Genomic DNA, 27,468 nt, shown 5'->3' with positions numbered 1-27,468 from the left:
ATTGCAAATTTTTATATGTACTAATATTTATTTAGGTATATAAAATAACCCAACTGATCTAATTTCTAGGATTCTGTTTCCAGTTTCCCAAACTTCTACCCCCACCCTTCCTATCTTTGATGAGCTAGCACATCTTTGAATGACCAGACAAATCATTTAACATCTTAATTTTCTCAAATGTTAAAGAAGGGATATTTGAACTAGATTAACATCTAAGGTGCTTTATGGTTCTAACATTTTGTGACTGTTGGGTATATACATTTTGGCAGTAAGCCTTTTGAAAAAGTAATCACAAATGCCAAATGGTAGAGATGGATTTCATTGCAGTGAATTACATATTTAACCAAGACAGAGTCACATCATTGTCATGGGCCTGTTGATGTTTTTAAATCCCTAGGTCTGTGTTGCCAGGGCTTCTGGTCAGGTTCCACAGAACAGAAAAACAACTGCAGAAGATGGCTGCAGTCCCTATGCTTTTTGAAGGACTGTTCTAACACCTTGCCTTCAGATTGTTTACTCAGTGCCATTAGATTGAGGGATAAATAATTTTACCGTCTCTTATTAAATGGAGAAACTAGAATTGGACTCCTTGTTATGAAACAACGATTCAGTTATAGTCCCAGATTACTCAACCCTGTTGGACCCACTGCTGCTGTTTATATAAAGAGTCCAGGGAATTGATTAGCAGTTGGGTCTGGGAAGAGAATTAGGTTCTCCCATAGGCTTTATTAAAAGGGCTTTTCTGAGGCAAATATAAAAAATAAAAATAAGCCTTTCTTCTGCCTACTTGAAACCTGACATTTTCCTACTTTACTTTTTTTTTCTTTCCTTAGCATCTCAATTCTATAAATATTTATATCACTGATGTTTTCTTCATCTGTAGCCTCGCTTTCCTTAAACCAGAAGACTCCTTCCTTGTTTAATAGGAACAAAAGGGATGGGGGGGTAGTGAGCAAGTGATCCTTGAGTATAATTCAGTGGCCCCTGTGACTGGGTTGTTCCTTCAAGCATTTGAATGAAATAGGTTCTCCTGTGACTGGCTTTCTAAAATGAGGTAAAGGGTGAAGAGAGTGTATTGTATCATGGGGAGGTGATAGCCTAGCACTAGGCCTCAGGTAAGACTCCAACTCTGTCCTCTCCCTGATCAGACTCTTAATTTCTTGTCAAACATCATATTTACACCCTTCTGAAGGGCAAAGTTAGCCTCCATCATTTGTCTGCCGTATGCCTGCTCCTGGGAGGGATGGGGGTAAGCCCAGTAGACTTGGAGACCTCCGGAGACAAGGATCAGAGGTGGATCAGAGGTACAGAGGAGGTAGGGCACCTGGAACATGGTAGCAATACTGTCACTTCTATTTTTATTTATTTAATTTTTTTTTTTTTTTTTGGCCTTGCTGGCTTGAATTCATTCTAAATAACCAATCCTAGTGTGTGAGAGCTTAGCTAAAAGACATTCTCTGCCCATGTCCCTTGCGGGGGTTGGGAAAGGTGGAAAGATTAAGAGAGAAAGAGACAGTATCCACAGTCAGCTTGGTTTGGAAAAGAGTGACTTGACAAAAAAAGAAGGGAGTGTAAAATGTATACCATTTTCTAAACATTTGTGACCTTGACCCTAATTTTTTTTTGACAAATTCCTATTAAAATTTCAAGGAATGGTAATATTTGTTAACACCACTGCAACTGAGAAATGGAGAACTGGAAAGCTTGTGTTTGCCACATTGGAAATTTCAAAGTTCACACTCCTGCAGCTTAGAAATGTGGGAAAATGTGGACAGTGTTGATTCCTGCTTCTCTGCTTACTTACTCTCTTGCTGTCATTCACTTAGTCATCAAATAGTGACTCAGAGTCTGCTGGTAGACAAAGCAGCCACAACCCTGCCCTCATCCAGCTTATAGCCGAACATGAAGCAACAGCAAGCATTAGACATTTGTTTATAAAAGCTTTCTTGCAAAGAAGTACAAGTAGGAAAATTTGGGTATTAATCAAATCACAGAACCTCCCAAATGCTAAGTGAACATTTTAGCATTTGAGTATATCCCATTAAAGCCCTCAGTTTTCTTATCTGTGAAATGGGGACATTCAGGTTACTGTGAGACTTAATGAGATAATACATATGAAGCTCTTGGCACAGTGCCCCTCACATAATTGGTGCATGATAAATATTAGTTTCTTTCCCATCTGACATCCAGCTATCTCTAAGAAAAATACAGAAACCAGATTTAAATTTATCTCTAAAACTCGAAATGTAATTTAATAGTTTTCTTATCATTAGGCAGTATCCCCTTAATACTGAGTTCCTTTGTTGTGCAGTAGTTTGATTTGATATTTGCAGTTGATTGTGTCCAGATAGTAAAGAAACATACCAGCTGGTAGAGGTTTCTTGAGAGCATTCATCCTTTTTCCCTAACTGGAAGTAAGATGACGACAAAACAAATAGGCTCTCTGACAAGGCCTGCAGAGCCCAGCATGGACAGAATTACTATCCAGTAAAGCTCTTGCCCCAGTAACCTGTTACCCTACACCACAGCTTGTAGAAGCTGCTTTTATTTATCCATTATTTCTAGTTCCTAGTCTTATTCCTAAGGTAATTGCCCCGCACTGTATGTCATTACCAGTTCTTCCCCTCTTTAACCAGAGGGCATAGAGTTGGTGCTTAATGTGTACTAAATGGGCTAAAAGACTCTACCTCAGAAATCAAAATGAGGGTCTTACATAGTTTTATGCTACTTTCTGTTCCTCGCAAGGAATGCTGCACCTATACACTAGTATCCAGGGCACTTCAGCCCACATATATTCTAGAAGTAGCCACTTGCCAGTGTCAACGTTCGGTGTGAACAGGAAATGGGTTAACTACGGGAATGGCACTGGCTCATGCAGTAACGGTGTGAAGGCCTCCTCTGTGCCATTTCCCATTCGCCATGTAACTTGCTTGCCTGTATAGTCTCAGCACCACTGAGGGTAGATCTGTTTGTCTGGCCCTCTGAGACTGTTCTGTTGATTAGTTTTATTTTTTGAGTCTTAAAATTTGTCATGATGTGTAGAAAAAGAATATCACTAGTGAATGCTGACCCCCTCCCTGTGGCTTCTGAATCTGTGAAATTATTAAGGCAATGCCCCAGCTCAGCCAGGAGTGTGTTCTTAGCTCTGATAGGTATTTCTTACATTCACCATGCTCACTATATTCCCACCTGCTTTGCATGAATGGCATATGTTTATTTAAGGTTAAAAGATTCAGGTTCTGTATAAGATCTAAGTTCTGTAAATAGCACAAGTGAGCATGGAAATTATTTTATTTCCATTTAACATGAAATAACCTACAATCTAAAAATATCCAATCTGTTGTTAACAGTTTGTCTCACTAATTATTATCCATATGTAGCTAAGTGGCCAAAATACATGTATAATGCATATGTATTCCAAGAAATGGTTTTATCAAAAAAAAAGTCCTAATTCATATTTTAGGCCATTTATTTAAAATGATTTCTGTTTGCATGTCTCTTTAAAGTAAAACTTGAAATAAAGTGGCTATTATTCCCTCCAGAAATGAAGTGGTACCTAAATCTGAGTTTTGGAAACTGAGATGCTTGTTATATTCTAACTTGCAAATGTGTGACAATGTCTTTTCCACCGGACTTTAGGGAAAAGAGTGCAAATTCGGAAAGCACCTCAAGCCATCTCAGATGCAGTGCCTGAGAGGAAAAGGTCAACCCCCATGAACCCTGCAAATACAATTCGAAAGACACATGGCAGCAGCAGTGTCTCTCAGCGGCCATATAGGGACAGGGTGATTCACCTACTGGCCCTGAAGGCCTACAAGAAACCTGAGCTGCTTGCTAGACTCCAAAAAGATGGTGTCAATCAAAAAGACAAGAACTCACTGGGAGCAATTCTGCAACAGGTGAGGACAGCTGGAGAGAGGGCCTTCTGCTTACCTTCTTGTTGAAAAATTAATTTTAAAAGGCTGTGGTCATTATCATCCTTGTTGAGATCAGGAAATTTCAGGACCATTTTGATTAGTGGCATGTGAAATATACTGCTAACTCCTGAAGATTAAGTTAAATCGTCTTGTTTTAAGCATTTAATTAAAAACTAGTTGAAATGTGGGCATTTTCTTTATTTGGACAAACCAAATTTTGCCCTAAAATTCCATTAAAAAAACAAGCAAGAAATTTTGGTTGTTTATTTTTAGACTTGAATTACCTAAACCATTGCCTTAATTTTCACTGGTTAGTATAGGTGAAGTTGTACAATGTCTTCTGTTGGTCCTTGGTTTGTATAAGCCAGAATATTTTTGCCTACTAAATAGTTTAGAATTTGTCTTGCTCTGTATACTTTTTGCTACCCTTATTACTCTACTTTTTTCTGTCACTGGGTGTGCCAAGATCAGTCACTTGTCTGTATCAAAGGATATGAAAGTGTAAAGTATTCACTGTGATCAGTTACCTTATAATCACAAGCTTAAGTATAAAATTAGGCCATTATTTTTGTTAAAGTCAGTGGTATATCAGACTTCCTATATATTTTTTATTTTTCTTTTTTAACTTCCTATATTTTTCATACTGACTTCAGGTCATAAATGTTGGTTCCAAGTTCAGATCTGCCATAAATAGTGGTCCATCTCTTTTTGTTTTGTCTAAAGCAATAGCATTTTCAAAGTTGTTCTTAAATTTTTTCGTTTAAAAAAGTCTACAGGTTTTCATCTGTCATTCCAAGAAATAACACTTTCAAGTCCGTTTTTTCATTCTCTCTCATATTCAAGGCATGATACTAAATGTTATGAAAAGGTAAACACATCATCTCTAGTTTGGGGTCAGCCAATCCTCAAGATATCTCGGTCAATCTTAAAGATTTTTATTAAATCCTTTGGGTGCTTTTTGAAAACATTTAATTTAAATCTGTATGTCACATAGCAGTTTTAAAAACGAGTTCAAAAGACAAAATGAGAGAATGAATGAGGATGTGAGTGTGTATGTTTAAGTTTTATATTTGGAAAAGTAGAGAGAGTCACGTTATGAATCACAAAATGTTTGATAACTGCATCTCCAGATAGGCTGTGAATTACCTTCTGGGTTAGAGGATGAAGAGGGCAAAATGACTACAGGGCAGTTCACACAGAGACTAATATTGATGTATGGCACCAGTTCTGTGATTATTTATATGTGTATAGATATGCATAGCTAAGAATGTAGGACATAAGAATTATTAGTGCTGGTCTTTTGGTATGAATAGAACCTAGAGGCATAATCTCCTGGCTGCATGTTAGAGTCCCCTGAGGAGCTTTTAAAAAACACCAGTGCCCAAATCTACCCCAAAGCAACTAAAGCCAAGCATCTAAAGGTGGGGCCAAGGCACCAAATATTGTATAAGGCCTTAATGATTCTAATGTGTGATATGGGCTGAAACTGTTGGCCTAGTGAAAACACAGAAGGGCTAATGACATCTACCATTTTTTTTTAGCATGTACCATATACCAGGCACAGTCTCATTTAATCCTCATAAGGAAGATAACAGAGGCACAGTCAGAACTTTGACTTAAACTAATTATAAGTTCCCTTTTCTGAACATTCCTAGCTTACAAGAAAAATAAAATGGCTGTATTCCAATGAAACTGAAAAAGTAGACATGAAAGTAAAAGAAAAAGAGCAGCAAGATACACAAATCATCCAAAAACTGGTTATTCTGTCCCAGACAAACTGGCTGGCAAACAAGTTACCTAAAATAATCAACCCTGCATTGCCTATGTCAATAGAGATATTTGCTAATTTGTTAATTATACAATAGTTTTTGGCACCCTGTAAACATTATTAATTCATCAAAATAATATGTTTTTAAAATAAACTAAGATGTTGGCTCCCACTGAAATTTGAAAGATTGTTTTAAATTTAAAAATGCTTAACGTCCACCAGGAAATTTAGTTTAATACTGTTTATTACCAAACTGATATATGTTAATAAAACTTCTTTTTCTTGGAATGACTTTTCCTGAAAAAAATAAATTTTCAAAATCAGGAAAACTAGATAAAGCTAAATAATGTTCTTCTCAAGCTTAACATTTGGATATTTGGCTCAAGCTCAACATTCATTCATTCAATTCAATGTATTAATTTAGAATGTACCAGACACTGTTCTGAATGCTAGAATCCCAAAATGACCCCAATAGATGGTCCCTGCCCTCGTGGAGCTTATTCATGAGACAATTTCAGGTGGAATGGGGAGTTGAGAGGAGCTGGGAGAAGGATCAGCTACTTTGAGTGGGGAGATTGGGAAACCTCTTTCTCAGATGGTTACATTTTAGCCCAAATGATGAGGAAGAGATAAGAAGATCAGTCAGCACTTCTGGGGGCCTGGAGGAAGAGAAAGTTTGTGTGTTCAAGATGAAAGCCCAGAACACAGCGAAGAGGGAAGCAGAGGTTGAATACTAGAGAATCATTGGCATGGGCAAGAAGCTTAGATTTTATTTTGAGTGAGATGGGAAATCATTACAGAGTTTTAAGCAAGGATATGCTGTAATTTGATTTATACTTTTAATAAGCTAACTCAGACTTCTATGGCAAGAATGGCTTGGGAGGCAGGAGTAGAGGAGAGAGACTACTGAAAAGAGCCTACTACAGAAATCCAGGCATGAAGTGTTGGTGGTTTGACCTAGCATGAACAGTGGAAATGGTTTATTTTGTGCTAAGACTTGCCAGTGGATTGGGTATAGGGAGAGGGTGAGGGAAAGAATGGAATCTGTGATTGACTAGGTTTGTGTCCTGAGCAACTGAATGGATATTGGGCCATTGACTGAGAAGGAGAGGGATAAAAGAAGAATAGGTAAAAGGGGCAAAGGAGGGTCAGGAATTCTGTCTGAAATAGATGCTGTTAGACATATCCAAATGGAGATGGATGTCAGTGGGTAATTACATATGAGGAAGGGTGTGGGGTTCAGAGACTAGTATGGGGCTGGAGTTATAAATACAGGAATTAGTAGCATATAGATTGGGTATTGAAAGTCCTAGAGATGAATGAAATCATCTTAAGAGGAAATGAGGAGATTGAAGAAAACAGGACAAAAGAGCACTCGAGCATATAGAGCAGTGAGCAAAGGAGACTTAAACAAAGGTCCTGAGAAAGGAGGAGGAAACCAGGAGAATGTCCTATTACCCAAACCTAGAGAAAGGATTGCTGTGGAAGCCGGGCATTAGTATGCGTAGTGCTGAAGGCAATAGAAAATTGAAGGACTGTTGCATTTATTCCACTTCAAGAAATCAGGTTGTATCCTATGTTAATTTATTCACAAATCTGAATTTTAAGATAAGCCTATTATTTTCTACTTTATAACAATAATATTAGATTACTGTTCAGCTAAACTGAGAGAAGCATAAACTATCATGTTTAATACTGCTTTAAAAAGACACAGAAAGAAGTCAAGTTACTAAAAAGACCATTCTAGTAGGAAGTGACAGGCAAGAATACCTTTCTCCTATCCTTGAAAATTACTTTCGGTTTGGCACATGAACCCATGCATTTGAGAAGTTAATGGCTTCTAAGCCCAGATACTCTAGGAATTGTAGTTAAGGGATAAGAAAAGATTACACATGGGAATAAACTGTCTGACTAATAACAGTAATTTGAGGGTTCCTTTGGTTTATGTTCCCATTTATTGGTTTTGGGAATTTCAAGGACTTTGAATAAGTGGTTCTTCGGGAGAATTGGCATGTACAAGGAGCAAGCTAGGTTGTCCAAAAAAAGGACAGACAGGGTTATCAGAATTGACGCTGTTTGTGATAACAATTTCTGTGAATGACTAAAGGAAAGTTTTAACCCAACATTCAGACATTGTTTGGTTTCTACTTAATGCAAGTGATAAAGGATTTTTATTGTGACTGGAAAGTAATGAAGTTAATGACCAGAAGTAAATAATGATGTTTGTAATACAGTAGTTTCCCCTTATCCATGGTTTTGCTTTCTAGGGTTCTGGTTACCTGAGGTCAATCATTGTCCAAAAATATTAATAGGAAAATTCAAAAATAAATAATGAGTTTTAAATTGCATGCTGTTCTGAGTAGCATGATGAAATCTCACGCTGTCCTGCTTTGTCCCGCCCTGGACGTGAATCATTCCTTTGTCCAGCATATCCACGCTGTATATGTGCTACCCACTCATTTGTCGCGTAGTAGCCATATCAATTATCAGATCAACTGTTGTGGTATTGCAGTGCTTATGTTGAAGCAACTTTTATTTTACTTAATAATGTCCCCAAAGCACAAGAGTAGTGATGTTGGCACATTGTTATAATTGTTGTATTTTATTATCTATTGTTAATCTCTTACTTTGCCCAATTTATAAATTAAACTATCATAGGTCTATATATATAAGAAAAAATAATCGTAGGGCTGGGTACTAGCCACAGTTTCAGGCATCAACTGAGGGTCTTGGAACTTATCCCCTCCACCCCCTGGGGATAAGGAGGTACTACTGTATAAGTATTTTGGATTCCTTTGACTAGAAAAAATTGATTTAAAAAATATCTTCCTCTTTTTCCTAATGTGGGCTTATTATTTGATTAAAAATATTACAAATGCAATGGCCATTCAGGGAAAAAACATTTGGCATGTATATAAAACTTTAATTCCCAAAATGAAGTTGAATGGCTTTTATTGAGATATGGCATGTACAAAACCAGCAATCCCTTTGGGGCCAATTGGTGTAGTTATTTTCAGTACAAATCCTTAAGGTCACGTGTTTTAGGTTAGGGAATAGCAAAATATCTAATGCTTTGTTTTTACACCATGTACCAGGTAGCCAATCTAAATCCCAAGGACCTCTCCTATACCTTAAAGGATTATGTTTTTAAAGAGCTTCAAAGAGATTGGCCTGGATACAATGAAATAGACAGACGGTCATTGGAGTCGGTGCTCTCTAGGTAAGTTCATTTTTTCCTTTTCCTTTTTTTTTTTTTTTTCCTTTAAAAATGATGTCTGTAAGTATTTCAATCATTGTTATCTTAGTGTTAAGGTGGGAAAGACAATCAAGGGTGAACATTTTTAAATTCTCTCCATAACACATAGTATGTGTGTCCTTTACAGAAAACTAAATCCGTCTCAGAATGCTGCCAGCACCAGCCGTTCAGAATCTCCAGTATGTTCTAACAGAGACGCTATATCTTCTCCCCAGGTATTTCATGAGGTGATAGAATCATAGACCTGACACAGACCTCAGGGGCCAGCTAGTCAGTTTCTCTGAGGTATAAAGTGAAGCTTGCCTGCCCAAAGCTACACAGCTAATTCACGGCCAAGCTTAGCCTAGGATTTAGGTCTCAGCCCAGAACGCTTTCCACTACACGGCAGTGTTTGTCAGAGTACTCAATGAGTATCTTGCTTTCCATTTTTAAAGTTTACGTCTTGTTTTAGATTTTCTACTTTTTGCTATGGTCACTAACTAGAAGACTTATCCAGCCCCATATAACTCTCACATTATTTGGAAAACTGAAAATATTTAATGTTGTCTGAAATATGTTCCAGAAAAATATTCTTGGGGAAAAATGGATTTGCAATAAGCAAGTAAATGAAAAGTGATAGCATTTTCATGTATTTTCTTAAAGCTTTTTTAATTGGATCCTTATCAGAATACTCCCAATCAGATTCTTCTCCAGTTTGAGTTTTCCCCATGATTCAGTCCATCCTAGAAAAAGATGGGAGGTCCTAGGCAGGACTACTACAGTTCAAGCCTGCCTGGCTCTCAGCTGACTGGCCAGCCTCAAAACTCTCTCAGTGTCCCTCCCGGGTACTTTGGATGGACTGTGGAACAGACCTTCCCACCCCAGTGCTGCTGACATGATGTCCTGTCTCTCTCTGGACCCTGCTCCCAAGAATTGGGGAAACGTAGATGATGTGTGGAAAACAGTAAGCATGCCTGAGCAAAAGGCTGTTCACACATCAGAAAAGGTTAGAAACCTATAGTGAGGAACCAGAGGAGAAGCAAAAAAAAAAAAAAAGCAATTCTGTGCTTGCATGTACAATGTCTGTGGAAGCCTCACTTTTATTTAATGCCAATGGTCATAAAACTATTTCTACTCTGATCAAATTATATACTGGGTGCCAAGTAAATGGTGTTAAATTCAAAACAGAATAAATTAATGCATTGCTTATTTTCTTTCAAGCTCAAATACAAGGTACAGCATTACATTTAAGCATAAATATGAATTTATGCTTGATACTTTTTGGCTGTCTAAATTTCCCTTTTAATAAACAACTATTCTTGTTGTTGCTGGATTGGGCTAATATTAGCATAATTTTCTTGAAAGTACTAACACATTATTTTAATGGGCCAGTTATTAACACTTATCTTCCAATCTGGTGAAGACATATGTAAGGGGTAAAAAATACCATTTCAACAGTAATAGAGATACTTAGAGAAACTACAAGTGCTGGCTGTTCCACTCTAAGAAAGATGAAATGATAAATGACAGCCATAACACTCATAAATGACAGTATTCGTAACTGGAGCATTTTGGCACATTAGAGATTAAAATAAGTGGAGGCTTATTGCCCTTTACCTAGCTGTGTTGGTTCTCACAGAGTCAAATGGGACAAATTGCTTTCTCCTCTCACTTAATATAACTAGGTCAACCGTGGCCCGCAGTGGAGGGCAGCTGCCTCTCCTGAGTGGTATAATCCACCAAAATCAGCGTAGTCTCTCTAGGAACTTAGGGTGAAGCTGTATGATCACAAAGAATTGAGTAAACACTCCAGGAGACATACATTTGCCAGATTTTGCTTTTTGACATTAGACATAAAAGTTTATTTCACTTTTGGGTGGTCTTTTGTTGTTTTGGTTTGGTTTGGTTTTTGGGATTTTTTGCGTAAGCATAGAGAAAGGTTAACACAACCCTGGTAATAGACTTAAGTATGAGTAAGGTTACTCAGTTGTTTAACCAGTCACGTATGCATTGAATTTATTGAATTTCAGTGCAAACTGGCTCACTTTTTCCCTTTTCCTTCCCCTAGAAACGGCCTTTGGATTCAGATTTTATTGATCCTTTAATGAATAAAAAAGCCCGAATATCTCATTTGACGAACAGAGTACCGCCAACACTAAATGGTCATTTGAATCCCACCAATGAAAAATCTGCTGCAGGCCTCCCACCGCCCCCTGCAACTGCCGCCATCCCTACCCCTCCGCCACTGCCTTCAACCCACCTGCCCGTCTCACATCCGCCCCAGATTGTAAATTCTAACTCCAATTCCCCTAGCACTCCAGAAGGCCGGGGGACTCAAGACCTACCTGTTGACAGTTTTAGTCAAAATGGTAGCATCTATGAGGACCAGCAAGACAAATATACCTCTAGGACTTCTCCAGAAACCTTACCCCCTGGTTCAGTTCTAAAGTGTCCAAAACCTATGGAAGAAAACCATTCAGTGTCTCACAAAAAGTCCAAAAAGAAGTCTAAAAAACACAAGGAAAAGGACCAAATAAAAAAGCACGACATTGAGACTGTTGAAGAAAAGGAGGAAGACCTTAAGAGAGAAGAGGAAATTGCCAACCTAAGTAACTCCAGTCTGAATTCCAATGGAGGTATTTCACTTTTGTAAAAAAAACTAACTTACATGTACTAGATGAACTGGAAGAGCCTGGTAAAGCATATTATCATGAGTTTGAGATTATATGGTTTATAATTAATAATGCTTTTTTATTTTTTTAATAATGCTTTTCTAGCAAATGACCATCTATTTAATTACTAAGTTTTTTACTATTAATTACTAAGATTATTTATATCTTAGGATTGTGCTTTTGAGCAGATTTTTTTTTCATTCTACAGCAGTCATTTTCAGTCTCCTTTTGGCTAACTATTAAACATGTTTTCTATATTTATTAATAAATGGCAATTGAAATCCGCCCTGTCATCGTCTAGAGACTCCCTTTTGGAAGGTGGACTTTGATGCTTTTTTTCTGTATCTGTTATGATGTTATACAACCTCAACATGACTTATTATATGCCATTTTTGAACTGATGTAACCAAACACTGAATTAGCAATAAAAATATTCATTTCCTTCTTTCCCAAAGAAACAGGGTCACCCCTGCTTTAATTAATATTAGCACAGGGGAAATGTCAACTTTTTTATAAAACAGGCAAGGTACAATTACATTTGCAGGTCCATAACACCATCTTCATTTGGAGTGAAAGCAATTTGTCTTTTACAAGGCCATTAGCTGTTATTAGCTTAATAGATCTTACAGTTTTTGTTGTTTTTTTGTTTTCAATTTTAAGAGTCCTATTTCAGTGAACTAACATCAATTATTATTTGTAAAATTTACCATTTCAGGGTTTAGGGTGCTTAAAATCCAACTAGAGACCCAAAGAAGCTTAAAATAATGCTTTATCTCTAAAGAAAAGCTAATCAGTAGAAAAGCTGCTTACCTGAGGTGTACTGATCATTAAAAACTATGACAAAATTAGATTTTCTTTTTTTTTTTAAGTTGTCCTCTAAAACTTAAGGTCTTGCATGCCAGCACATAGAAGATCCAAGTTCATCATTTGAGATTGCTGCCAATTTTTAACCCAGAATAACAAAGGCAAAATTCCCCAGAAAAATGCAGCTTTAGAAAAGTCACTTTAATGAACAGAGTTGTAAGGGTATTATCTCTCTGTATTTTGCCCATACCACTGAAAGTTTATAATCCTTAGATTTAACTGACCATTTTTGCCATACAAGAGAAACTCTGATTATTTTCTTTTAGTGGTACTTCCAAAGAAGGAGTTGTAGAATAATATGACACAGTGCATTTATTGACCTGGATGGGGTATATTGCATGTCAAAGCATATCTGTTGAAATATTTCAATCAGTGTAGTACTATATAATGGCCGAAGGGGTAGGTGTAAGCCGTTTCCCGTCAACACTCTTATAGTTCAGTTTGTCAGGTCAGGAAAAGACATGAAGGAAGAAGTAAAACTCCATGTTCGGATTTAATAAGCCAGTGGGTATACCTCACTGTCTTAACTTCCCACCCTCAATTGGTGATGTTGAGTCAGAGGCTAGTGTCAGGAGGACTGGATTCCAGTGTGTTGAGACCTACAGTAGAGATTTGAGTGTTCTGAGAGTTGGAGACCTGAAGAAGCAGACCTACTCTCCTTGAGTCCTTTTCTGAAGATAGTACCTTTCAGAGCCAATTGGGACTATTACAAACTGAGGACAGACAGATCCAGACCCACATCTCCTGCATCTTTTGGCACTTATCTGGTGTCTGTGGCAGAGGGGAAGCCAGATGACTTGTACGTGATACCTTTTCCTTCAAGACTAAGGCTGTTATAAAAAGCTTGCTTTTGCCAAGCCTGAATCAAACATATGTAGGTGAACAGTGTGCCCAGAGAGTCTGTATAATTTGTTTAGTATACTTTGTCCTTTAAAGTATTTAATAGTAAACTGACAAATTATCAAATATTCACTTTTGTATTATGTGTTTGTCAGCAGACATGGTTAAGGTTTGAGTTATCAGTTCAACTCTGTTTTGAGTGATTAAAAATTATCCTAATAAAAAGTCTAAACATAGCCTCTGGGAATGGTACATGTAAGCAAATGGAATACTAAGGAATTTATACACTTTTATAATACAGCCTAAGTGACTGGCACTTTTTTTGTCCCAAGGGGGAAAAAGTTCTATTTAGTATTATGAGAGCTAGAGATTAGAGGAATGTAAAGCAACATTCAATAATACCTTATTTTAAATTACCTTAATCTAAACCAATGGGAAAACTTCCTATCCACTTCCACCCTCTGCGTACAAAAAAGAGAGGCAATAAAAAATACAGCGACCAAAGGAGTCTGCTACCTGACTTTATTGTCTCATCTGCCTTGTTTGAATCTCATGAAAAGTAGATGTTGATGTAAAATTTGTATCTCCCATTGTCTGGCTGCATCTGCCACCACAATCTTTGAATTGCTGGGCAGATGCCACAACTGTTGTTGAAAGAATAGAAGATTGACCTTGGGTTAAGATGGAATTCCTTTATTGTGCAGACACTGCAGTAGCCAGGGTGCTTTAAATGCCTGGCCTCGGTTCTGCTGGCGCTGGTCATAGGGCCTCTATTGTTCGTGTTCAATTGTATTCCTTGCTCACTGTTGCTTATTGAGGTGGGAGAATAGAATTTGAGGAAAAGTGTTCCAGATGTTTCTAATCTATTTTAGAATTATAGGCATTTGATAACCTTACTGGTTGATGAACGCTTTGAATTATTTTTTTTTTTTTTGTAGGAGTTAAAGAGGGTTGCATTGCCTCCACGAAACCTTCAACAATTGAACTCCCAGATTATTTGATGTAAGTTCATATGTCTACCAGTGGAGACAGCTGTTTAATTTCAGAAAGTTTACAAATTCTTTTCCCATAATTTTCAAATCAGAAAAGTAAGAAGTTCCAGATATAGAGTCCTAGAGCCACCCCTGCAATTGAAAGGCTGCCATTAAGTGGCCTTTCCCAAGGCTTCCCAAGTCCACCCTTGTCTGCATGCGCAGGTTTTGCCTCCCCCTGCTCTGAGCTGCATTCGTTGGCCTTTAAGTATAGAGAAGCCTGTCCTTTGTTCCAGGGCCAGGCAAGCATTTGATTATGGAAGATTTCAGGGATCTGACTGTTCAAAGCTGACAGTCTATCAATGCACAGTCATTCACTTGGGCCCCCCAAAGGGACAGTTTATTATTGACAAAGTGCTTGAACCACTGCACTTAACAATACAAAGTAGAGATAGATTGATTTGTATTTAAATAAAGTTCTGCCTTGAAATTAATTTTCAGAGGAGAGAACAGTAAAAATATCATTTTACTTTAGCACTAGTTATAATGTTTTTCTTGTTATGACAACAAGTTGCTAAATGCTGAGCTGGGGACATTTTTGTAACTGGTTATCACAGAAATTATAACTTGCACACATAATTCTAGCTTTTTTTTACAGGATAAAAGGCTTCTGTAAGAAGAAAATAATTAAGTTGCAAGAGCCTGGAAAAATTGAGAGTGATGGGGCAAACAGATCTGACTGCATATCTTTGAAAACGAACAAATGTGCAAAATAACTAGAATGTAGAATGAAAAATGGAATCTGGGCTGTATGAATTTTTTTTTCTGTTAGTAGTATCTCACAGTAGACAAAGTTAAGCTATACTGTTTAGCCCTGCTCATTTCCAGAGTAGAAAACATTTTAGATTTAAAACATGTCACTTCTTAACAGTAGTGGGAAAGCTATACTTTTTGGGGAATGATACAGCCTGAAACCATAATGCTGGTTATCATCTCTTAACTAACAGGAACCCAAGAAACCATGCTGTTTTCTCTCTCATCTGAGGTAGTATATGATTTTAGAGATCTGAGGGGAGACTTGAAAAGTAGCTATCATCAGGCTGGTAGGTTGTCAGCAGCCAGGCACCGAGGACTGCCACTGGCTGGCTCTGCTGCTGAGGGGTCCACCTCTCCAGCTACCAATCACTTCTCCTTAAGAGTCTTCTAGAAGTCGGCCCCCTCCAAATAACAACTGCCAGTGTAGTGCTCTCATTCTCTTGTGGATTTTGAATTCCTCTTTTTTATAATAGTGATATATACTTGTTATATATGACAAAATCAGATGGGGAGACTAAAAAATAATGCCAAACTTTTCCCCATGGATTCAAGGCTGGTACTGTTTTGCCAACTTAATTAGTTAATTCTGTATTTAAAAGGTTTTTTTAAGGTTACTAGATCTGCCTCAATCCCTTCCTGTATATGTGTCCTGTTCTAGTGCTTTGTGATTGTTTGCTTAATTTATGTAACTAAAAGCAATTTTTTTAACAAAAATTAAGTCTTATATAAATATAGCAAATTTTTTAAAAATGGTGAGAAAGCATGAATTTTCAGAAAAATTACCAAAAATACGAACTTAAGTTGCCTCATAAGAAAACTGAAAGGACATACTACAAAACCTAAATGATCGCCTTTGAGTAATTCTTACTTAACAACAATATTTCTAATTTTTGTATAATGAGAACACTTTTGTTGCTTGTGGTTATGAATTATCCAAACTGTTTAAAATTTGTTTCTATCACTGCATTAAGAGCCAACTGTAGAACCCTAACAATCTTTCTTAAAAATAGTGAAATGCTTTCTGTTAAAATGCCAGTATAGTCTCTTTAATAGCAATACAATTGTTGGCCAATTTGGTATTTTTCCCTAAGGAAATTATTAATATTAAATAAAATACTGAGGGTGTGATTTCAGGAAAGTGGGATAAATATATAATAAATTAAGCCTGAGTTTCAGGATTGGTTTAGCTAGCCATTTTGTTGATGCATGCTTATCCCCTGGGACCTCTTTTTACCCTGAGGCTCCCTCTGGTGTAGAGTCAAGACAACCCGTGTCTAGCTAGGAAGGACAGCTTCACTGCTTGGCTAGCCGTGTTCCTCTTATAGCTAAGACACCAGGAGGGCAGCTGTACATCAGCATACTATCGCTGTCTCAGTTACACTCAGAAAATTAAACCTACACACTGTCTAACTCAGCATGAATAAAAATATTAATGAGGACACTCAGTTTGCTCACTGCATCACTTTTCTCACATTTCTTACTAGGCATCTGCAATACAGCAATTTAAATAAAACTGGGAAGATTATATAAAACCATTTGGAGAGAACTTAATTCCAAGATTTTAGCCCAGTTAAGAATATGTGTCACCCCAGGGGGCATCCTGAAGCTCCTGTCACCTGCCCAATATTGCTTTGAAATGTCAATTTTTCATGCAAAAATTCAAGGGAATTTTGCATTCTGTGGCAGCAGTACATAGTGCCAAGAACCAGACAATTCCCAGATCCACAAACAAATAATGCTGTTTGTTTTAATGTTAAAATACTATTTTAATTTGCTTACCGCTGAATAAATTGACACTCTAGAAAAATGGCCTTCACTTACCAGGACCCTAGGGGTATTCACACTCCAAAGTAAAATACAGATTTGTGACATTTTATTAAGAATGTAAATTAGACTAACAGTACAACACTGGCTTTCTGTTCAACATAGTAGGATATTTAAGTGTTTGAAAAGAACTAGGGAAATATGCCTTTTGGGCCTAACTCATTTTAAAAAATGGTAAATAATTTCTTGTTTGCATATTATGTATTTGCCTAGTCATAAATATGAGGAAAGGGATAGAGGGAGCAGGCCTGGGGCACCTTGTTGAAGATTTCTGCTGGTAGCATGTCTGCAAGGCCAAAAGACAGGCTGCCTCTCGTAAAGGAGCGGGCCCAGAGAGAGCTTTGACTTCAGCACTTAGTGACTGCGTGACATTCTCCTGGTTTCACATTACCCACCGAGTCCTTCTGTCTCGATATAACTCATAACAGATGGGTTGGCCTCTACTGTTAGTGTGGTGTTACTTTGGATAGAGAAAGGTTTAGGAAGCTAGATCTATGTCTATATTGCTTCTTTTTACATAGTTGCACTTTAATTCTGTTGCTACCATGTCTTTTTCACATTTACTCTCCTTCATTAAAGCTCTTGAGCTCTCCTGTGTGATGATTTCACCTGGAAGGTGTTTGAAGGCGGGACCTGGCAGCAAACCCATGGCAAAGCATCATTAAATACTAGTGATACATGCGTGGATATACTTTCTAAATGCTAGGGTTTTTTAAAAGCAGGGCATTAAATATATACAACTATTATGTATTTATTTATAATAATGAAAAATAAAAAACTTAAAAATAAGTAAATAACAAAAACATCTAAGTATTTGGTTTAAATCTCAGACTTGTGCAATCATGTTTATTGTGTAGTTACTCTCCATTTGTCTTCTTCCTTTTTTTCTTATTAGAAAATATATCGCTATTGTCTCCTATGAGCAACGCCAGAATTACAAGGATGACTTCAATGCTGAGTATGATGAGTATAGAGCTTTGCATGCCAGGATGGAGACTGTAGCTAGAAGATTTATCAAACTAGATGCGCAAAGAAAGCGCCTTTCTCCGGGCTCAAAAGAGTATCAGGTAAATGGATTTGCTTCTAGGTGGACTGACTGACTTGGTTTTGCCTTCATATTTTGCCTTCTTTCTTTCCCTGCCCCCACCCAGTCCCAGCCATCCCACTGGCCTTTAGAGCAAGTCCTCTGGCAGTCCAGCCTCTCTCCTGCTTTAGGAAACTAAGTATTTGAAATAGCTCTTGAAAATAGATTAGCATGGTAAACTCATATGTCCACCAGTGGAAAAAACATTGTGTCCCTATAACATAGTATATGCTGTATTGAGGAAAACACCAAACACAGCTAAATAGGAAAAAAGTTGAGTCTTGAGGTTCATTTAAATATTTGATTAAGACTATCGTGCCTAGGGCTAGTGCTGTCTCCCAAAACTGTGCTGTTCCCAAGTAAATTTTTTAAAATTATTTTTTAAAGAAACCTCAGTCTGACACAGAATAGGAAAGATATAGACATAGGATATAAAGGGGACTTAATACCACAGAGTTTTGGGGTTTAATTGAAAAAAAGTTTGGTACTTCTAGCTGTTCCAGAGACTAACCTTTGTTGGCTAGTATTAGTCTGTTTCCACTTCCCTAAGTGTTAATATTACTGCAGGTGACAAAAAGCAGTAGATGCCTGACCTGCCTCCTGATTTTTTTATAGCTCTTAGCAAAAGGATTAATAGAAGTAAGTATTTACTTCCTCATGTAGATCAGATAATTATGTGGTACTTCACAGCTATGAATGGTATGGTGCCTCTAACCCTGCCCTCTACCATTGGTTCTGACTGGAACCTACAGGTGAGAGTGGATGAGTTTTCCCACAACAGGAAAACAGCCTGAGAGCATTTGTGTCCTGGAGATTCAATATGTCTTCTATTAATGGGCTTTAGTCTTTTCAACAAGCTAGTGAAAGTCATAGAAGACTTTGCCAGAGTAATCGTTGTTTGGGTGTGTAAGAGGTTGGTGATATGGTGTTTTGGGGTTTATTTTTTTCTACATAGTTATTTACGAGTGTACATGATTATATTCAAACTAAAATGTAATTCCGAGGACTGCTTAGTGCTAAGAGTGGGCTTTGGAGCCTCACTACCTGGCTCAGATTCCCAGCTCTGCCATTTAATATTTGTGTGGCCTTGGGCAAGTTACTTAATGCCACTTTGCCTCAAATTCCCCACCCATAGAATGGGATAATCATAGAGTTGTGAGAAATAAAGGTAAGTAAGCATTTGTAAATGGCTTAGATCCATGCCTGGTACTTGGCAAATAGTGCTAGCCAGCTAGTTTTCCCCAGCCACCTGATCCTCCAGCAGCCCCAAGGCAGTCCTTATTACTCGTGCCCAGTGTATCCTTTCAGAAATGTGTTTATGTGTGTGGTGTGTGCATGTGTGCATACATTGTATGTATATAAAATATGTATGTGTACATACAAGTATATTTACATATGCACCATAGTTAATCGAATCTAAGGTTTCTTCAGTTGTAAGATGCACTCCATGACTTACAGTATGATATCTTATTGTTTATCCTGGTTTCATCAAAATGGGAAGAAATGAGCATCTTACAAGTAATGAAATCCTTAGAATATAATACTATTCTATTTCTCCCTTTTAAACACACGGTATCAAACTGTCCATATTTTGCAGTTTGCTTTTTTCACTAAACAATATGATGCATCTTAGAGAAGTTTTTTATATCAGTACATAAAGCACTTCCCCATTTTTTAATGGCCTCTTAGTATCCTTTGTATAGATTGATGGACATTTTGATTTTGTTTACTGTCTTTTGCTATACAAATAGTGCTGCAGTGAATAACCTTGTATATGCGTCATTTCACTCAGGGTCAAGAATATCTGTAGAATAAGTAAGGATTGCTGAGTCAATTTTGCATTTGCTATTATAGCTGTTGCCAAATTGCCTTTCATAAAGATTGTACCAGGTACATTCCCACCATCAATATTTCCTACACCCTTGCTGAATGCATGTTAGCTGTTCGTATTACCCCCGCAAAAAACATTGTTCTCTTCTGATTTCTAATTTTTAATTTTGTAGAATGTTCATGAAGAAGTCTTACAAGAATATCAGAAGATCAAGCAGGTAGATATTATCACTGTTGATTTTCTGACCTGTAGTTGAGAAGTGTTATAAATTGTGCAACCTAATTCCTCACTGTTTTTTTCCTCTGCAGTCTAGTCCCAATTACCATGAAGAAAAATACAGATGCGAATATCTTCATAACAAGCTGGCTCACATCAAAAGACTAATAGGTGAATTTGACCAACAACAAGCAGAGTCATGGCACTAGACCTCTGCTTGGACCAGAAGATGTGAATAAACTTAAGCTTATTTATTTAAAATTCCAAATGAGTTGCTCTAGATTCTAAAAAGATGAAACTTTGTCTGTTGAAAAGTTTCAGTATTAGTAAACATGAGTTACTTTTTTTTGTTTTTTTCCATTTTACTTTGCTTCCCTGCATTTCGAAGCTGCTTTTTCTGGTCCTTTTTCTGCCCCTCAAGACTTGTGTTTGTTAATAGAAATAATTTTTTAGGTATTGAGGATCAGTGTCTATACTTCAAATCAGTTTTTTTTTTTCCTCAAAAACTTGTGTTTGTCATTAGAAATGATTTTTTAGATATTGGGGATCCAATGTTCACACTTAAAAGTTGTGTGTGTTTAAAAAAAAAAGTAATGTGCAAGGTGAAATGCTTTTGGATAAACATAAGCCTATTTTCTGACCTTTCTTAATGCAAACTCTTTGCCTTAAATGGTAGAATATTTAGAAATTTGCACAAAATACAAAAAAAAAATTAAAACATTGTCTTGGAGGGTTAAAAAATAGAAAGGTATACAAGTATGTATATGTGTCTAGATTTACATACACATATGTATTTACAGACTGACTCAATCTAGAACGTTAAATCCACCCTGCAAGTTAACCCCCCATTGCAATGGTTGCCTTAAGGTGTTTGCTAGTTATGTACATAGTGTGGTTAATCATTAGCTACACTGCTTCCCACTTGATTAAAGCAACGGGAAGCATACCGTGGCCTACCAGCGTCTGGAAGTGTGTGCTCAACCTGTATGTGTGCAGAGGTGGTGTGGATGTGAGCGTGCATGAAGGAAAAAAAGCTGCTACTCTCAGTAGGCCAAACGCTCAGGTTAAACAACTGACGAGTGTTACTGTAGGGTTTGTTTTGTTTTTTTGTTTTGTTTTTTTTTTTTTCTGTCAAATTGCTACTTCTTTTGTGGAAGACAAAAGCATTTCCATTTCAACAGTTTGTCAGCTTTATTAATGTTGGGCAAAAATTGATATGTTATGAAAATGAAACAGATCTATAGTTTTGGGGCAAAATGATAAAATTAAATGTGTAGGTAACCTATTTATATACTGCTATAAAGTATTTTTTGAAGAGAGATATGCAAAGAAGCTATTACCTACATGAGATGTATATTTAAAGATTTTTTTTCATCCTGGATGCCAGGAATATAAAGAAGAGTGGATATATTTAACCATAACATACTGTGATTCATCAAACAGCACAAGCTTTCATTTCATGGAGTTTATCTGTTGACGTTGATTTAAACTATCACTTGTTTTATCTTGTGGGAACATAAGTTATGTGGTCAAAAATATAAGGATTTTGAACTAATGTTGATTCAAGTTGTGTTGTCTTATTGTATTGTCTTTTCAAAGTGCTGCCAGTTGAAAAGGGAAGCATTATGTTTACAAATCTGTTTTGAAATGTTTGCCAAAATTTTGGTAGTGTCTTTAATAAAGATATTTGTCTCCAGCATCCAGAAAAATAAATAAGTAATGTTGTTGTGTATCACTGTAAACCAGAAAATGTTAGTATCTAAAAACTATGAGAGCGTGTGGATTAACTTTTCTCTTTAGAGTTTTTCTAAAACATTAAGTGGAAAGACTAGATACTATATTAAAAGTATACACAAGTGTACAGACTATACAAAGACTGAAACAAGATCCTTTTGCACTACAACTCTATAACATTACTGCAGAAATTTTATTTCTATGTCGCATGGACCGCTAGAGAATTGTTTCTTTTAGCATTGAGATCCCTGGTGCTCTTCCTTTTACCTCAAAATTGGTACAATCATTATTAAATGTTAATTTATTTCAAACTTTCAATTGAAAAAAGAAAGAAAAGGCAACTTAATTGGGGATAAATTTGGTCCTCATATTATTATGGTAGAGTCTCCTGAGGGGTGTGTCTATACGTAATGACCTATTTCTTAGATATCTTAGCCTTTTAATCAAAGATTGTGTGCTATTTGCTATGAGCAATGTTTCTCAAAAGCAAGGTGCTCGGACCATTTGCATCACCCAAATTAGAATCTCTGGGTATAGGGACCCCAAATATCTGCATTTTCACAAATTTTCCTGTAGGTGACTTTTACAAGCTAAAGTATGAGAACCATTGGCTTGGATGTAGCTCTAAACTTAGTTCTTGAAATCTTGAAATCTTGAATTGAAGGTCAGCTGTTGACTTTTTTTTTTTTAAGCCCATCACTATGAGCAGGTACAAATCACTTTCCCCCTGTGCATGATCTGAGGTGCCCCCTCAGTTGTTTCACTGCCAACTCTTATGTCAGAACCTGTTTACAAACAAGCCCTCCAGTTGGTTAATTGTTAGCCAATTAACCTGTCCTCTACATCAGCACGTCTTCTGGTTAACACGTTGGGTAACAGTGGAAGCTGGAGATGCTTAATGGAAATCCAGCATTACACACCCTTAGACTTGACCACGTACCAGTAAAAGCCTTAATTTAGATTTTTGTTGTATACATTGGACAGATCTTACAAAATGTTTATCTGTGTATTGCAAATTTGAGAGTTATAAATCGCTGGATCTGCTATTACCCAAGGTTGCATGTCTTTTGACTATGGGCATGAGCCTATTAAAATATTTATAATCATTTTTCATCACCTACTGCAAGATCTTTACATTCTTGCAAATGATTGCTGTAGGAATGGGTGGCCACTTGGTATCAGTTACTCTGATGGAAGATTTTATTTCATTTTTTGGAGAACAGTGTGTGTAAAAATTGTAATTAGAGAATGAGTTGTGTTGTTTTTTCCATCACATTTCATCTAAAATAATTGGAAGGAGTCTTTTTACCAACACCCTTAAATCAACTCCAGACTAAATGAGCAGCTGATTTAAAATAAACTAAAAGAATATATTAACTAGATGTGGACTTTTTTAAAAACGTGGGTATTTCAACTCCTACCTTATTAGTTATTTCCCTTGGAATACTTTAGAGGGGTTAACTTTCAACTCTCTAAGTAGTAAAGGATGTTTAGTACTTACTTTCACAAAAGTGATTGGTGTGGCGAGTTTGTATTTCATGCATTGATTATAAATTCAGTATTAATTTTCTTTCCTCTCTGATTGATCTTATAACCTTGGCAGGAGTTTTCTTTTCCCTTAAAGTGTTTCACTTTATTACATGAAACAAATGCATACTCGCATGTTGGAAGCAAGATGTTGAAATGAGGTTTGGGCAAAAATGGTCCATCAATTCAGACACTCTCCTTGGGTGCCTTACCCTTTCCGTTACTGCGTGCTTTGCTTCTGGAACTTGGCGGAAACTCTTTAGCCAATTCGTTTTATTTCTAGCAATATGAGTGTGAAGTCACGTATGCTTGGTATATGCCTTTACTACTTCTGAAGTTCTATAGTTTATTACTTGCCCAAGTGTTACTAAATCCTTTTCTTATGTGTACTGGATGAGAAAAAAATTCTAGCCAGCACTTTGAGAGGAACATTTTGGGAAAGGATATTGACTGGCACTACTAAATGAAGGCTGCAGAGGATGTTGTCAATGTTATGTTATTTGTAACCTGAAAATTGAGCAAGGGTATGAGGCTCATTTCAAACGATTTTGAAGTGTTAAAAATATATATATATATCTATGCTGTTTCTCAGCTGTTCCACCCAAACCATAGGACTCTCAAAGGTAAAATGTCACAGGGGCTTTTCAGTTGTTACTGAGCTCAGTTATGGTGGTCCCTGTTCTACACCAATTTCAGTTCAATAAAAATGTTAACTTTGCAATTCTCGTACTTGTTTTTCCTTTGTCTCGTTTCAAGGCTCTCACTTTGTTTCAAAAAACAAAAAGCAACCCCACGACAAAGTGTTCTCTGATCCCCTAATGTAAATGATTTTCCTGGGACAGAGATATTGCTTGTCAGAGACTCCAGGCAATGGGTCAGGGTATTTGCCCTAGGACCATGCCTGTGTCATTAGTGTAAGACATGCCCTCTGGAGGCAACTTCTGCTAGGGGAACAATAATCATACTTACCATTTATTGAGAGTTTTCTATTTGTGTTTTTTTGCATGCATTGCACAGTCCTATTTTTCCTCGGCACGTGTTATCTCCATTTTACAGGTGAGTAAACTGAGGCACAGAGAAGTTAAGAAACTTGCTTATCACACAGCTATCATATTTTTTGAGGAAAGGTTGTTTCCCCTGTGTTCCCTTGACTTTTGAATGTATGCAGTCGTAACGATGGGGTATTTGAAAGTGGGGCAGTGCAGGTGGAGGTAGGAGGGAGGGGTCCAGCCTTGTAATCATACCATTTTCCCTTCATAGTAAAAGGCTATCTCAGGAACAGACTCCATCTGCATGAGATGTAAGGACATTCTCCTAGCTAAATCCTTAAGCTCCAGTTTCTAAAAGTTTTCCGAAGAGATAATGGAGGAAAAGAAGAAAGCCTCAATTGAGCATTGATATTAAAAACCTAGAACAACTCATGCCAGTGGTGCCTCTGGCCAGGTTTACGAGGAGCGTGAGAATGAACGAAGTCCTAGATGTTGTTACTGTGTCGGAAGCCCTCCCCAACCCTCCCCTGCTAGACCTCGGACAGTGTACGTGCCTTTCAGCATGACTCCCTGCTCTCAGCTGCAAAGTGAAAATATGTCTCCTTACTGGGGTTGGAAGGGGGTTCATTATTGTTTGTAAAGCAATCAAGAGTTCTGTGAAAAAATAGCTAAATTACAGATTATCTGCCAAATGCAGTAAGAAATGTTTGTTGAAGCATTATTTTCCAGGTGAGAATGAATTCATTTTGACTGATTGCAAAGAGGGCCAAATCAGAGGCAGAAGGTTCCAAGGTGGGGTGTTTGGGGCTTGTTTTGTTGAATGTAGATGTCCACATACCTGCTCTAATGTTTTTACTTTTCTGAGGTTGAGACAAGATGCTGGCCAGTGGCAGAAGTAGGCTTTGCTATTTTATAATTGCTTAAGTCTCAAGTTGGGGGTCAGATGATTCTGCGGTGTGTGATGGCAGATATGTGTCATTTTCAACTCCTGCCTGCCTGATTCAACTGACCAACCAGGCTGGTTTTTCTCACTGTAATTAGATAGTTGGTACAATGTGGGCATTTGTAGATGGACAATAAGAACTCCATATCTAGGTCTATGAAATGTAGGAGAGTGTTTCCTAAAGATGAGTTCACATAATGAGCAGGCATGATTGGGTTCTCAAGCTGGGCTTCTGGAGGCATGGCTGACTGCCCGCCTAGCCTCATGAATTCCCAACAGGCTTACAGAACTCCACGGTGGTGTGCGTGGGCAGCAGGATCTGCCTCCCCAGTCTCCTTGCCTGCACCTCCCCGTCACACAGGCCAGCCTTCGGGTTCTCCTCCCCCCGGCCTCACATGCTAAGTCAGCTCTCCCCCACCAGCCCACCCTCCACTGTCCTCACTTAGCTACATCTTCCACGTCCTTAAGCTCTCCACTCAGACATCACTGCCTCCAGGAAGCCTTCCCTTACCTCCCAGACTAGCTGGGTTCACCCTGGTATATGCTCCTTCATTTTATACTTCTCCTTTGTGGCATGTATCATAATTATTACTGGATGCTAACTGCATTATTAAGTTCCATGAGAATAGAGACTGTCTTATTCACCAAGGTGTCCCCAACACAGCCTAGTGCCTGGCATTTAAAAGGTGCTCAGTAATAATTTATTGAAAGAATGAGGCAGACTGTTTGTATAGGTCATATTTAAAATTCATGCAGCCAGAGGATTTGGATTGCTGCAAGAATCTGCTATATCATTCAGGTTTGTGTGCCTTGCCAAAGACATGATTTATGAATTAATGATGGTAGACTTGTGCCCATGGCAGACTGACTTGACTTTGGGAGTCCTTTTGCCATGCTTAACAAATGGACATCTTCAAAAAGAATATTTCTTTCCAATATTAGCATTGACACCTCTAGTTACCTGTGCATCTATTTGAGCATCTAAACAGTCTATATTTGGAATATGAAATGAAATGAAATGGTTTTCAAAGTTACTTTTATTATTTGCCATAGCATACGGATAGGCAAGGTCTGATTTCATTTCCTAATATGACGTTTTTTTCCATAGCTTTCTCTCACTGCTCAAGGATATGGTAGAAGACAGCAGTCTAAAGTTGGTGTTGCATGTGCATTTTTCCATCCTCATTAAAGCATCTCTAGCCTGATATTTCTTTAAATTTGGCATGTGTTTTTATTGACATTGATTTTATGCCTAGGACTTGTGTAATCTTCCAAGTGGTAGACATTGTGAGGATAATCGAAGGGCTTTGGGATTCCTGTAACGGTAGAGTTAACAGAGCCCATCAGCAGTATCCAGAGCAACTGCCTTCGTTTTATAGATGGTGAAATGAAGATGTCTCAGCAACAGCACACGGCAGAGCGGATGAGACCCCAGGAGCTTACACACTCTTCTAGGTAGGGCTGAGAACAGCCTAGCAGCCACTGCTGAAAAATGATACAAAGACAGGGAGTGGTAAAATGCCAGATGGGCATAGCAGTTCAGAGCAGGGAGTCGAGCCAGACAGCCTGGCTTAGAGTCCTGCTCTGCCTCTCAGAAGCTACAGACCCTGGGCAAGTTTATAGAGCCCTCCCTCTATCCTCAGTTTCCCATCCATGAATGGGATAGTACCTATGTCAGAAGTTGTTGTGATAACACATACGTTGAGAGGTGCCTTGCACCTAGTAAGCTTTTTCTTTCCGCCCCCCCCCCCCCCACTTTACCAAGTAGCATTTTTTTTTTTCCTTTGGGACAGATTCTCATTCTGTTGTCCAGGCTGGAGTGCAGTGGCATCATCGTAGCTGACTGCAACCTCAAGCTCCTGCAATCAAGCAATCCTGCCTCAGCCTCCTGAGTAGCTGGGACTACAGGTGCATGCCATCACGTCCAGCTAATTTTGCTATTTTTCTGTAGAGACAGGGTCTCGCTATGATGCTCAGGCTGTTCTCAAACTCCTGGCTTCACTCCATCCACCTGTCTCGGTTTCCCAAACTTCTATGATTACAGGTGTGAGCCACCACACCCAGCCAGTAAGTTTTCTATGTGTATTTTTATTTTATATTTTTAAATTATTTCTTTCCATCTTTTATTTGAATGTGAAAAATTTTGTAGCAATATACCTAACAAAGCAGCCAGCTCTATTGGGTTAATTTAGATTTTTGCATAGCAGCACTTGAACTCCCATTGTAAATAGGCTCAA

At 37.7% G+C, this 27,468-nt stretch overlaps 1 protein-coding gene across 2 annotated transcripts in view; it reads left to right on the top strand.

Moving 5' to 3' along the window:
* Positions 1-24,020, top strand: part of ELL2 (elongation factor for RNA polymerase II 2) — a 78,589-nt gene extending 54,569 nt beyond the window's left edge. Inside the window, exons 5-12 of one of the 2 annotated variants that reach the window (XM_045566571.1) lie at positions 3,640-3,899; positions 8,781-8,905; positions 9,069-9,156; positions 10,989-11,556; positions 14,235-14,298; positions 17,803-17,974; positions 19,995-20,039; positions 20,131-24,020. In XM_045566571.1, coding sequence (XP_045422527.1) covers positions 3,640-3,899; positions 8,781-8,905; positions 9,069-9,156; positions 10,989-11,556; positions 14,235-14,298; positions 17,803-17,974; positions 19,995-20,039; positions 20,131-20,247 — 1,439 coding nt within the window. In that variant the 3' untranslated portion in view covers positions 20,248-24,020. Of the gene's footprint in view, positions 1-3,639; positions 3,900-8,780; positions 8,906-9,068; positions 9,157-10,988; positions 11,557-14,234; positions 14,299-17,802; positions 17,975-19,994; positions 20,040-20,130 lie in introns of those variants that run through there. The other variant, XR_006738687.1, reaches the window with a different exon arrangement.
* The last annotated feature ends 3,448 nt before the right edge of the window (positions 24,021-27,468 follow it).

The sequence above is a fragment of the Lemur catta genome, chromosome 12 (assembly GCF_020740605.2).
Source record: "Lemur catta isolate mLemCat1 chromosome 12, mLemCat1.pri, whole genome shotgun sequence".
Classification (NCBI taxonomy): domain Eukaryota; kingdom Metazoa; phylum Chordata; class Mammalia; order Primates; family Lemuridae; genus Lemur; species Lemur catta.
The sequence above is the reverse complement of the archived record's forward strand: the minus strand, read 5'-3'. Positions and strand labels throughout refer to the sequence as shown.